The sequence below is a fragment of the Microcaecilia unicolor genome, chromosome 1 (assembly GCF_901765095.1).
Source record: "Microcaecilia unicolor chromosome 1, aMicUni1.1, whole genome shotgun sequence".
NCBI lineage: Eukaryota > Metazoa > Chordata > Amphibia > Gymnophiona > Siphonopidae > Microcaecilia > Microcaecilia unicolor.
In genome coordinates this window covers 182,673,304-182,687,443 of record NC_044031.1, presented here as the reverse complement: position 1 = coordinate 182,687,443, position 14,140 = coordinate 182,673,304, and the positions used below count along the sequence as shown (strand labels likewise).

Sequence of the window (14,140 nt, the reverse complement as noted above, 5' to 3'; positions counted from 1 at the left end):
CACATCATAATTGACACTGCCTAGTACCCACCTATGTTAATCTCAGGCCACACCAAAATATTAGTTCTGGCTATGCCACCAATTAGAAGTGTCTGGTGAATTTGGCTGTAGACCAGTTTTTGGATGGTGGCACCCACCATCCCTTGCCAAACTGTAATGAAGCCTTTGTCTTCGTGCAGCAATTGAACTGGCAGGACTGGGTCATCCAGATGAATGTAACTAATTTTGTAAACCAATAAAGCAAAACATCCACCATTTTGATCAAACACCTAGAATGCTGGTGCTTTTTCTGGAATGCTGTTTTGTTTGTTTTTTTAAACATGAAAACAGCTCTGACGTAGGTCCCTGAAGATGTTTTGAAACTGGTTGTCAAGTTGGACCTATCACATTGAGCTAGACAACAGATGAGTGATGAACTATTGTTTAAACATCAGTAATTTATTAAGACAAGGACAGTATAGGACACTATATATTGGATTTATTGTTTTGGATGTTTTAACTATATAAATTTGTTGCTTCATGGGTTGACATGAATTCATAAGAGGGTAGGACTGACGATGGCTTTAGGAGCCATGATTGATGAGTCATATATACTGAATATAATGTCATGCTGTTAACTGACCTTGAACTCTGAAAATGTACTCTTCTTTATTTGTATTATTTTGAATGCCTTATTATTTTGATTGTTCAGTCCTTGGATGCTTGGTTTGAGTGAGTTCTCTTTGGCAATTTCAATGTAACACACCAAGGCTCTAATGCCTTCAATGCGTCATTTAAAGAAAATGGGGAAAACACCTTTGAAGACATCAAAACAATAAAAATATTCATTAAAATGCAAGTTTAAAATAATATCAAGCTATCAAAAGTCATCCTTCTCAAAAATATCTTTCCATTACAGTAACCATGATAATGCCCCTCTGAAATCTAAGACCATTGCTGCTTTAAAGCCCCATGACATCCTATGAATTCAGCACACCCTAATATCTCAAAGTAAAGCAGTAACAAAAAGAAAAAAAAAAAGTAATCTGCATGGCTCTATTCCTTCAGAAACTAGTTCTTAGCTTTGAAGTTTAATGCCCCTCTCCCCATAAAAACGTATCATTCCTTGAAGCAGATTTCAATATGCATGGCTTGCCACTTCTTACTTATCTCCTTTTGCTCTGACTCACCTCTCTGTTGTGTAACTTGCTGCTCTCCCATCTTCCCACCTCCTTTCATGAAGTCTCCTTAGTGTGGAATGCATGCTGGCAAAGGGGTGGGCTTTAGACTTGCACAAAATTGGACATCCCAATCTAGGTGGGTTTGGTTTAAGTAGGAAAGGCTGTTTGAAGATGGTCTACTGGCAAGTGCATTCTAAACCAAAAACACATTTGTCCTTAAACTAAAGTTAAAATTGTTTACACAACAAAAACTGAACTAAAATTGAAACTAAGCACTGCTCCGTTTTAGTTTTTAAACCTGTATCAATACATTCATGACTCTGTCGGCTAAAAGTCTCACTCAGTATGATGTGGTTCAGGCTCCATCCAGCAAAGTAGCTCTTTAGAAGCTTTGCAATTTTCCTGCCTCTAAATCCATGGTGAAATGTCACCCTGTTGTTTTATAATTTTGTGGAAAGTCAGCACCTAAAATTTACCAGCTGGTGACTGAGCTGCAGCAAATAAATCCGCTCTACCAAAGCTATGGCAATATTGCTTCTGGCTGAGGAACAAAGGTCTGCTACTCATTTGCTACAGTAAAAACTCTCAAAGCCAGAAGCTGGGGTAGGCTGCTCTGCTTTTTGCTGAGGACACTAGGGTGGGGCACAGAGGTCAGGGTTCAGATGTATGTTGGTAATGAGCACAAATCTGTTCAATATCATATATGTCCTTTGGACAGTCAGCGGAGAGGATTAGTGGTGCTTCCTGCGTGATTGCCACATCATCCTCAATACGCACGCCAATCCCACGGAACTGTTCAGGGGCAGAATCATCATCTTCTGGGATGTAAATACCTGGAGAAGGCCAAAAAAAGAAAAATGGTGAAGCTGTGGTGCAGTAAACATTGAGCATAGATGCCCTGCAAAACTCTTGTAAAGAAAACAGATAGTTCAAAATGTCTCTTCTTTAAAAAGTTGCCTTCCTGTATTTCACCCTTATTTAATGCATGTTCTCCCATGGTCTGTTCCAATTATTCCTTCAATGGAAAAGCAAGATGATAGGTGTACTGTTTCCAAGTGACTGATAAACACACACAAGACAAGAATTAACAAATAAGTAGTTCTTCCTTTCTTCATATATTTTTTATGAATTGTGGGGGCTACCAGAATCCCCATATACATTGAGGGAAGAGAGCTAATCTCTTAGAACCTGTAGAATGCCTCTTACTTAAGAGGAAGCAATCTTTGAAGCTGAGGATTCCGATGAATAGAAGCAAATAACTGTGAAACCGGAACATAGAACACCTTAACAACTAAAGATGAACAAATCACTCGGAATAGAAGACATTCACTCCAAGGTTTTAACAACTCAGATATGAAATTGCAAACCTGTTACTGGCAACCAGTAACTTCCCACTCAAAGCAACCTCTGAACCTGAAGACTAGGGCAGTGTTTCCCCAATCTTTCAACTCCAAAGGCACACATGAAGCAATAGCCTAATGGTTAGTGCAGTGGGATGAGAACTGGGGGAACCAGCTTCAATTCCACAGCGACTCCTTGTGACCCTGGGCAACTCACTTAAACCTCCACTGCCCCAGGACGAAAAAGACTGTGAGCCTACTATGTACAAAGTACCTCTATGCAATATGTAAACCACTTTGATTGTACCACAGAAAGGTGGTATTATCAAGAAAATAATCTAATAACGTATATTATCAAAAAACACTGATTGACATACTAATATCCAAGGAGCAGGTAGTGCAGGAATGAAGAGGATTCGTATGGCCAAAAGACAACTCATGGAAGCACTGATAGCCCTATTTGCTGTCCAGGAGAGGAAGCAGAGGCACACATAGACAATGTACACAATGAAACAGCATTCTAGAGGTTATTCAAATTAACTGACGCACCTGTATAAAAGGAGGCTCTGGCAGGCCCTCCTCAGATATGTTTAGGACAAATTTGGAGAGCAGTGATAAAAATCAGATTAAAAGGACAATCAGAAGCCTATGAGAGGGAGAAGCTGGTGTTGAGAATTTATATGTTGTATTATGAGAAAATCTTTTATTGAATTATAAAAAACATAAGTAACAAAATTATACATAACTGAATGGAAGCGAACATATCCCTTCCCCCTCCTGTTGAACAATACCTTCAGTAATGTATTATAAATTCAGAACACTGGTCTGGGGTCTTTGCTCTTATGACCCCCAACCATCACAAACTAGTGTCATAAACCAGATTAACCCCCCCACACACCCACCCAGGAGCTCAATAAGTATCAACAACTGCAGGCCTTGGGGGATATCATTTGTAAATATGGATCTCATACAGATAAAAATTCTTTTTGCCTTTTTGGACAGAATCTGGCCCCATAAACCTCCCACAACATTACAGCATGGTTTGTTCCTCCAGTACCAAAAGGTCAGAGGGGACTGTTGTAACCAATGATTCAATATACACTTTTTTCCCCATTATATATGATTTGTTTAAAAAGAGCTGCTCACTTACACCTCGGGCGCCCAGTAAAGCAGGTTTATTAAAAATGATCCCCTCAAGGAAAAAAATGAGGGAGCACCTCAACACTATTTGCAGATAATTAAACAATGCTATCCAAAAAGCCTTTATCTATTTACATTGTGATGTATTTCTTATATACCGCCAACTCCCTCTTAACAGAGGTTCAAAGTGGTTTAACAAAAAAAAATTATAACCAGAAAAAGGAAAATGATTATGATATAAGCCGTTTAAACAGATAGGTATTTAACTGTTTTCTAAAGGAGAGATTGCCAGAGACCATGAGAAAAAGAATTCTCCCCAGCTTGACATTTGAGATGTGTGGAACAGCCAACAAGAAAAGTCTGCTTTTGAGAAAAACAGGCCCTATGTACAGTGTGAAAATGAAATTCCTGAGTTCCGCACTGTATACCACCCCTGGTAGTGCTTTAAAAATATCTTGAAAAGTTGTGAGTTATATGTGGCCACTCAAATCTCTATTCCAGACCTCTAAAACTTATAGATATACCTTAGTGGGTTGATGCCTATTAGACTCAAACCTGCCCCAAAGCATCTCCTTCAAAATATGCCCTCATTTGACCTCCAAATCTCATACCAAGTCAAATCAACCTCAACTATCTCATCTCCCTGGTCACCAAACTGCGGTGTACCTCAAGGTTCCCCTCTATCCCCGATCCTTTCCAATCTTATGATGATCCCACTAACAAAAGCTCTATTCAGACATGGTCTCAACCCTTTCATATATGCTGACGACATCACCATATTTATTCCCTTCAAATCTAATCTAATGTAACTGAAATTTCCGACAAAATATCCTTGGGCATGCACATCTTAACCGCTTGGGCCAACGCCTTTATGATGAAAATGAACAAAGAAAAAACGCAATGCCTAATCCTCTCTTCCCAGCACTCCGCACCCCTCCCTACCAACCTTAACATCTCTGGCACCACAATCCCCATACCTGACAACTTAAAAATCCTTGGAGTGACATTAGATAACCATCTCTCGCTCGAAGATCACGCAAAATCCACTACAAAGAAAATGTTCAACATGATGTGGATACTGAAACGCGTAAAACCATATCTCCCCCTGAAAACATTCCGGAACTTGGTGCAATCCACAGTACTTACCCACACCGACTACTGCAACAGTATTTTCTTAGGCTGCAAGAACAACATCCTGAAAAAACTTCAGACTGCCCAAAATACAGCAGCTAAACTCATTTTTGGCAAACCACGATTTGAAAGTGCAACACCTCTGCGAAAAAAAGTTCACTGGCTCCCTATCAAAGAACGAATCAATTTCAAAGTCCACACACTAATCCACAAGATTATCCACAGTGAATCTCCAGGCTATATGCTTGACCTCCCCACCAGGAACATGTCTACAACCTCACGAACTTACCTCAACCTACACTACCCCAATTGCAAAGGACTCAAGTACAAAACCTATTATGGATCCAACTTCTCCTTCTTAGGCAGCCAACTCTGGAATGCCCTCCCCAGACCAATCCGATCACTCAGTGACCATCTGCCCTTTCGGAAATCACTAAAAACCCATCTGTTCAGGCAAGCCTACCCAAAAGATCCAGATTAATTCCCACAAACCCATCTATTCATCACATATCCAGGAGACAATGACAACGACCTAGACTATATCTCCCGCCTCATTTTCCCCTGCTTATCCCCTGTTCTATCCCCTTTCGCCTCATCGACCCCTCCCCAATGCTCACCTACCCTTACTCACATCTCTCCTACTCCCTTCACTCTTGCCCATTCCCCTCCGCCTCATCTACCCTCCAATTGCTCACTTACCCTTGCTCATACTTCTCCTACTCCCCTCATCCCTGCATTTCTCATTCTTATTTCTTGTATTACTCCGATAATACTCAATTTATTTCTCTCCACCAATACTTTGTAATCCCAATTACTATGTAAGGCGCATTGAACCTGCTTTGAGTGGGAAAGTGCGGGGTACAAATGTAATAAATAAATAAAAGTGCATTGTGGAGACACAGATCAGGTAATGTGACAATTGTACATAGGAATACTGATCTGCTGGGCCAAAGGACCATCTTTGATGTAATTCTAGGTAAGTAAAAAATGAACCACCCTCCTGTATCAGATGTTCAACCAAAAGAATACCCCGGGCTTTCTACCGACTAAACACCACATTTTCCATTCCCAGAAACCAAAGGGGACATAATAGAAAACTCCTACTAAAGGGCTTGGGCAGCTTAGGTAGGTAGGTATGTATACCAGGGATGAAAGTATTCCCGTTCAAATGGTACATCTGTAAACAGACTTGTGTGTATAATCCAGTCTCTTAGGTGATGTAAAAGACAAGCCTGATTATATAACTTCATGTCTAGCACTCCCAACCCACTGCAATTACAATTATTCACCAGAAAGCTCCATCTCATTTTAGGTTTATTACCCCCTTCCCCAACAAAACTTGGTAAATAACTTTTGCAAGGCTCTAAAATTTCATCTAAGAAAGCGGATGGGGAGAGACTGAAGGACATGCAACCAGTGTGGGAAAACCAACATAAAATACAAATTTATTCTACCCACCAAAGATAAAGGCAAGGTAGACCAATGGTCAAATTGACATTTTGTGTCATGAAGCAGTTTATCAACATTTAGGGCCCTGTTTACTAAGCCACGCTAGCGTTTTTAGCGCATGCTAAATGCTAGAGGCGCCCACAGGAATATATGGAACAGTCCTGAAAACAAAGAATATGCTTATTACTGTATTCCAAGGATTTTCCAGAACTTAGGGCTTGTAAAATCTCCAACTTGTTATAATTCAGCATTTTGAGAATTACCACCCACGGACATTCAGTAGAATCCCACCATTGCCCCAGGCAGTACTCTCTCAATGCAAAGCGGCCCTGCAGCATCTGTGAAGTGAGGTTGCGAGTCAGGTCTCTAAAAATCTACACATATTTTGATCTAGAATCAACTCAGGTTATCCCTTTTTGAGCAATTCTCTAGGTCTTCTATTTTTGATTCAAGTTCACTAAGTTTCTCCCACAACTGTGGCCGATCACTTACTAGCGTTTGTAGGCTATCCTCCACGGTCCCGACTTGTTGTTGTACCGCCTGAAGTTCAGTGGTGAGAGACGTTGTTCCATGGTATCGAGCTTGTCCAGTACAAGCTGCAACTGTTAGCCCACTGTGTGCTCCACTGCTGCTCTCACCTCCGCTGTTATTTCTGCTGTCCATTCCAAGCTAGGGGTGGGCGAGGAAGGCGTGCTTTTGTCCACCATCTTAGAATCACCGGCGCTCCTATCTATCTTTTTTAGTAATTTTAGTTGCCATATGAAGGTGACTGGAGTAAAATGAGCCATTTGTCAAAGTCCTAAAGCCAGCCCAAGTATTTTAAAGGAAAAAAGAAGGTCAGATCAACCCGATTAAGTGCTGATTACATGGGGAAAATTGGGAGCAGTAACATCTGCTGTCTCACTGCTCCATGACCCAACTGGAAGTTGAGAACCAAAACCCAGGAAGAATGGATGAAACTCATGAGGAAATTCCCCATCTTAAGTAATAGGCAGCGCTAGAAACCCAGTTTCCTTTAAAACTATAGAGCTGCTGAAGAAAGATGGTGTTCCAAAGGAACCACAGCTCTCATGAGGCAGTAGGGGATCCAGCTGGAACTCAGCAAGGTGCACTTAAAAGCTGCAGATGTCCTGATTAGGATAAAGAGAGAGAGAGAGAGCCTGGGTAAGGCTCTATGGAACCAAACCCAATGGAAGACAGCCTTGAGGAAGGATGTGTCCACACGGCAAAACACAGGACTAAACAGCCTTTTCCTAGCCCTGAGAATTGGGAGTGTGAATTGAAACCTGCCTCAGCATCGTGATAAGCCAGGAGGTGTTCCATTTCTGTTTTATTTTTATTCATTAACCTTTAGAGAGGTCTACTATTACTTCATCCTAAATTAAAAATAAATTTCTTTTTTCTACCTTTGTCTGGCCATTTAATTTTTCTAATCGTGTAGGCTCCAGTCTCTGGTTACTGCCTTCCTTTCTTCCTAACTCTTTACAGGTATTTGTAATTTTTCTCTCTCCTCAAGTCTTCTTAACCTCTACTATATTTATCTCTGACATTGATCTTTTCCTTTTAGCTTTCCTCAATTTTTGTGCATCTGTCCACTCTTCATTCATTGTTAGTATCCAATCTTCAAACCCTGCCCTACTTTTTTTTTTACTGCATCTACCTACAGCTTTCCCTCACCCAGGCCAGTCTTTCACTAACTCTTCCCGCTCTACCCCCTGCCATCCAGCATCACTCCTTTATCTCTTTCGCTTTACCCTCTTGGCATCCTATATTGGGCTCATTTGTCTCTCTCTCTCTCCCCTATGCCATCTAGTGTCATGCCTCTCTGTCACTCTCTACCCCTCCCATCCAACAGCTTCTGTTTCTCCCTTCCCTCCTACTCTCTCGTTGCCACCTTTCCAGGGCACTCTACCTTCCCGGGTCTGTAGTGGAAAAATAAAGACAAGATGTGCCGGAGCATTTCACTTTGTGTGTCACTGTTAGTTATGAGCTCAGTCACAAACCAGAAGAAAAATCCTTAAATGGATGAAGCAACCAAGTGCAAAATAGTAGAGGAGACCCAAAGGAAGGAACCTCTTGCAGATGCTGTCCAAATTCTCTTTATTGATTCTTCCAAAAAAAACGACAGCAAAGAAGACCCGACATGACTTATGTTTTGGTCATACTGGCCTGCATCAGGGGTCTAAAAACTTGTTTCTCCGTAGTCCGGATCAGATGCACGCTCACACATGCAACTACTTCCGGATCCACGGTCTTGGTCATGATTCTCCACGGACCCGGAAGCAGCCACGCGTGTGAGCGCACATCCGGTCCGGACTGCAGGAGAGAGGGAATAGAGGAAGCGTGCATGCAAGCCTACCTTTTACCGGCTTAAGATCGATTGTTTTGAGGATTTACTGGCGACATGAATCATAAGACAAGTTTTTAGACCCCTGATGCAGGCCAGCATGGCCGAAACACGAGTCGTATCGGGTCTTCTTTGCTGTAGTTTTTTTTGGAAGAATCAAAGAGAATTTGGACACCATCTGTGAGAGGTTCCTTCCTTTGGGTCTCCTGTACTGTTCTGTTCTGCACTGTTAGCTATGAAACAGAAGTCTACATCAGTGGGATGGGATTGGCAGAGCAAGTGGTGTCAAACAAAGGGCGACGGTCCTGAGCGTTTTTTGCCACCACAGACTCAGGAAGGCAGCAGCGCGCACAAGGCAATGGTCCCCTGTGTCTTTTCTGTCATTACAGCCCTGGAAAGGCAGCGAGTCTAGTGGTGGGCTAGCAAATGGCAAACAGGAGGGGAAGGTTGTAACTGAAATTTGGGAGGCTTAGCCTCCCCGAGCCTCTTATACAGGGCACCTATATTTGGAAGCCGTGTCTTATTTGGGTCTTGCAAGTAAGACCACCTCTTTCCTGTAGTAGCACAACGTTTTCTTCTACAACAAGGGCAGGAAAATGTTACAGAATAGCTTTTAAGATGGTGGCAAAATTCTGAAATGGTAGTGGTCAAAAAAGTAAACAGAACTTTAGGAATTATTAGGAAAAAAGCAGAGAACCAGAGGAGAATATTGAACAGTACTCAATATGTGACTGCACTTTGAGTACTGTGTGCAATTCTGGTTGTTGCATTGCAAAAGAGATACAGCAGAGTTGTACTTTGTACCCCTAAGAAGAAAATCTAAAGAGACTGAGGCTCTAAGCTGAAGAGCCCTAGACTGAGGTATGTAAAATCCTGAGTGGAATGGAAAAGATGAATGCAAATAGGTCATTTACTCTTTCAAAAAGTACAAAGATTAGGAGACACACCATGAAGTTACAAAGTAGCACATTTAAACATGGAGAAAATATTTTTTTCAACCAACATACAATTAAGGTTTGAAATCTGTTTACCAGTGTAGGGCAAGAAAGAGAATCTAAGGCCTTGCCCTCACACCAAATCTCCTCTATTTGAAAGAATAACACCTCTTGGTGAAATGTTTCCTGGAACCAGCAAGACTCTGGAGACACCCTCTGGAAGATGTAAGGAAGCAAATTCTAAGCTCTCAACATCCAGGCTGTGAGGGCCAGACACTGGAGGTTGGAATGTAGACAAGATCTCTTGTTCTGCATTATGAGCGTTGGAAAACACTCCATACTCCAATGTTCTTCAGAGGATAACTCCAGAAGAAGAGGGAACCAGATTTGCCTGGGTCAATATGGGGCAATCAGGATCATGGTTCACCGGTCTTCCTTGAGTTTCAGTAAAGTCTTCCCCATGAAAGGGATGGGAGGATACACAAAAAGAAGGTCATTCCCTCAATGGAGGAAGAAGGCATCAGACGCTAGTCTGTCATGTGCCCTGAGCCTGGAACAGTACTGAGGGACTTTGTGATTGTATGGAGCAGCAAACAGATCCACCAAGGGGGAGCCCCACACTAGGAAAATCTTGTGGGCAACACCCATGCTGAGTGACCACTCATGTGGTTGCTTCACCCTGCTCAGTCTGTCATCTAGGCTGTTGGATTTGCCCGCTAGGTATATGTCTCTGAGAACTAGCCTGTCCCAGACAGCCCATTGCCACATTCAAATGGCTTTCTGACACAGAGGGTATGATCTGGTACCCCTGCTTGTTGGTGTAATACATTGCAACCTGACTTGTCTGTTTGAAAGAGTACAATTTGGTTGAATAGCTGATCTCTGAAAGCCTTTAGAGCGTTCCAGATTGTCCAGAGCTCCAGAAGATTTATGTGAATATTTGTCTCCTGAGCTGAACAAGCATGCCTGCGTGTGAAGTCCATCTAAATGAGTTCCTCATCCCAGGTGGGATTCATCCGTCACCAGCACCTTCTGGGGCTAAGGAATTTGGAACGGAAATTACATGGTCAAATTGGATTAAACTGTCCACCAGAGTAGGGAGTGAACCAACTCTGGTGTCATCTGGATGACTTCCGCTAGGTTCCCAGAGGCTTGTCACCACTGGAAAGCTATGGTCCACTGGGCAGTTTTCATGTGGAGATGTGCCAAGGGAGTGACATGCACAGTGGAGGCCATGTGGCCTAGCAACCTCAACATCTGCTGAGCTGTGACATGCTGGCTAGCTCAAACCTGAGTGGCGAATGCGACCAGAGCTTCCACCCTCGGCACAGGAAGAAAGGTTTGCGCTTGCTTCGTGTATAGCAAGGCTCCAATAAATGCCAATTGCTGAACCGGGAGCAGACGGGACTTGGGGTAGTTTAAAATGAACTCTTGTAGCTCTAGTGCCTGAATAGTTCTCTGCATGGACCCCTGAGCACTGTCCTTTGAAGTGCCCTTCACCAGCCAATCGTCCAGGTAAGGAAACACGAACTCCCAGCCTGCATAGGAATTCTGCGACTACCGCTAAACATTTGATGAAAACCATAGGAGTTGATGCGATGCCAAATGGCATTATGCGATACTGAAAGTGATGGGTTCCCAAACAAAATCTGAGATACCTCCTGTGACCTGAAAGAATTGGGATATGTGTATATGCATCCTTTAAGTCCAGAGAGCATAGCCAATCTTGAGCCCGAATCAATGGGAGAAGACTGCCCAGGGAAACCATCTTGAACTTTTCTTTGACCAGGAATTTGTTCAGGGCTCTTAGGTCTAGGATGGGACGCATCCGCCCCCCCCCCCCGTCTTCTTTGGCACAAGGAAGTACTTGGAATAGAATACCTTTCATCTCTTCCCCTGGAACGGGCTTGACTGCATGGGCCTTTAGAAAGGCGAAGAGTTCCTTTGCAAGTACCTCCTTATGATAAGAGCTGAAGTAAGTTGTTCTTGGTGAACAATTTGGTGGTCTTTGATGCCAAAGTAAGGTGTAACTGAAATGGAGTATTTTAAGAACCCACCAGTCGGAGGTTACAAGGGGCCACCTTTCTTGGAAAAAAAAATTCAGCCCCCCCCCCCCCCCCCACCAATGGTAGGTCATCTGGAACAGTCACTTTTACTGTGGCTATGCTCTGCTGGAGCCAGTCAAAAATTTGGCCCGTTTTGACTGGGGAGCTGGCTGAGTCTTTGGCACGCACTGTTGATGTGAACGAACACGCTGGCTCTGAGCTTGATGAGAGGGGCAAGAAGGAGTGTACCTATGCCTCTGTGAGTAATAAGGTCCCCTCTTCGACTTGCCCAAAAACTTCCTGAATGAGGAGGGTGCAGAAGGAACCCACTGGATGAGGAGGGTGCAGAAGGCATCAGTGTGTTTTTTTAATGAGGTCCGCAACCTCCTCCACCTTCTCTCCAAAACGATTATCTCCACAGCAAGTGGCATCCGCCAATCTCTGCTGGACCACCGGGTCCAAGTCAGAGACACGCAGTCATGAGAGTCTGCGCATTGCTATACTGGGCAGAAATCCTGGATGCTACATCAAAAGTATTGTAAACACCCCTGGCCAGGAATTTACAACATGTCTTCTGCTGCTTGGTCAGCTGGCAAAGAAATTTGTTTGTCAGCCCTTTGGGCTTTACTTATTCAATCTTTGGGGATCAGTTCCTATTCTTATGCAGATAATTTTTTCTTAGTCTATTACACTAATTTGAGTTCTGTTGATTTACAGTCACTTAAAAAATGTTTAGAACTTGTGGAGGGATGGCTAGAACACAATCGATTAGTTCTTAATCCTGAGAAGACAATAGCTTGTTGGGTAACTGGATCATTATCACCTCCAACTGTTACTCCTTTCTTATTTGGCAGGCACATTGTCCCCGTTTCATCTTTTTGATATCTTAGCGTCATATTAGATTCAGCTTTGTCCTTTGGCCCTCAAATTTCTCATGTTGTTACATCAGGTTTCTTTTTCTTACGCAAGCTGAGATCACTTCATAAGTTTTTGGATTATGATGCGTTTTGCACTGTTTCATGCTTTTCTTCATTCTAGATATGATTACTATAATGTGATTTACAAAGGGATTACTAAACATAACCTCAAGAGACTGTAGCACGGTATTCTTTGTTGAGCATCTCATTATGATTATCTCTCACTTCTCCTCAGACAGAATCATTGGCTACCTATTGATTTCAGTGTTAAATTAAAAACTTTAATTTTAATCCATAAGGTTCTTCACTGTGGTTTTCCTGCATACCTTGCTTCCTTGGTGATTCCCTATACACCTTCTTGCACTCTACATTCACTAAAAGACAATAGGTTCTTCCTCCTTCTTCTACAGCCAGATGGAAATCCACTAGATCTACTGCTTTTTACTTTACTTCACCAGCACTTTGGAACTCCTTACCGTAGCATCTTAGGCTTGAAATGTCTTATGCATCTTTTCATGCTCTATTAAAGATCCACTTATTCCAGCAGGCTTTTTATATATAGGCTTGGGTTGATTCTAGAGCAGGAGGTCAGGATTGGGTTTACTTGTGTGCATGTGATTTTGTTTGCATTGATTTTTACTTTCCTTGGATGGATGTTTTTGCCTATGTTTTTTGTTTGGCTGAGATAGTGTTTGAATGGCAAGTTAGTTAATTCTTTTATATCTACAAATGGCGTTCTTTTCCGTTTTCCTGTTTTTAAGTTTTTTTCCATTTAAAGTTTTATTGAAAAATTTTCCAGCAAGGAGAATCAAACACACAACAAGTAACCAGTCATCAAAATATGAACTTCAATAAGCTATCATAACCTCAGTTTTCAAGATAGATGTCCAAGTTAGAATTATCCCCTGCTATATCCTCAACCCCCTCCTCTGTTGAAAATAAAGCATCACACACTGGCAGAGGCCTAAAGTGAACTCCACAAAACAGGAATCACCTCATAAAATGTCAGCAAAAACAACAAATTCAATCAGTATTGAGGTAGGACTAAAAGACACCCACAAACGATCATACCACTGTTCCTTCTCATTGTTAATAACTGTCAATTTTTCTATCAATAGCATATATTGTAACTGAGATCTCCACTCTTCCCGGGATGGGACTCGAGATGACTTCTACAACTGAGTTATAATGCATCGAACTGCTGTCAAACAATAGGACAAAACTCATTGTGAAATATCACCCAATGATGCAGAAGCACAGTTAATGAGTCATACATTTGGAGTAAAGGTCCAAGCAGAAATAGATAATTTTGTAAGAATCTCCTCTCTAACTCTGGGCCAGAATGAACTTAGAATAGCATACTCCCACCATATATGTAGATAAGTGCCCTGTTGACCGCAATTTCTCCAGTACAGGCCAGATAGATGACAATTCAAAAGGTGCAACTTGGTGGGAGTAAGATACCACCTCATCATCACCTTATAATTATATTCCTTAAGGTGCACAGATACCTTTTTTAACATAAACCGCTTTAATTTGCTCGCAACAAAGTGGTACAGCAAGTTTAATAAATGATAAAAATTTGTCAGTGGGAGATAATCAGCCAAATCAATCATACTGTGTACCATGTTCCGCAAGTAGAGGCTCATGTAGAACTAATAAATAAATAAATAAAT

General features: G+C 42.0%; 1 protein-coding gene across 1 annotated transcript in view; it reads right to left on the bottom strand.

The window, feature by feature from the left end:
* Positions 1 to 422: 422 nt before the first annotated feature.
* XPNPEP3 (X-prolyl aminopeptidase 3) overlaps positions 423 to 14,140 on the bottom strand; it is a 231,135-nt gene continuing 217,417 nt past the window's right edge. Inside the window, exon 11 of the mRNA XM_030202992.1 lies at positions 423 to 1,993. Within this exon, the coding sequence (XP_030058852.1) occupies positions 1,812 to 1,993 (182 nt within the window). The 3' untranslated portion in view covers positions 423 to 1,811. The remainder of the gene's footprint in view (positions 1,994 to 14,140) is intronic.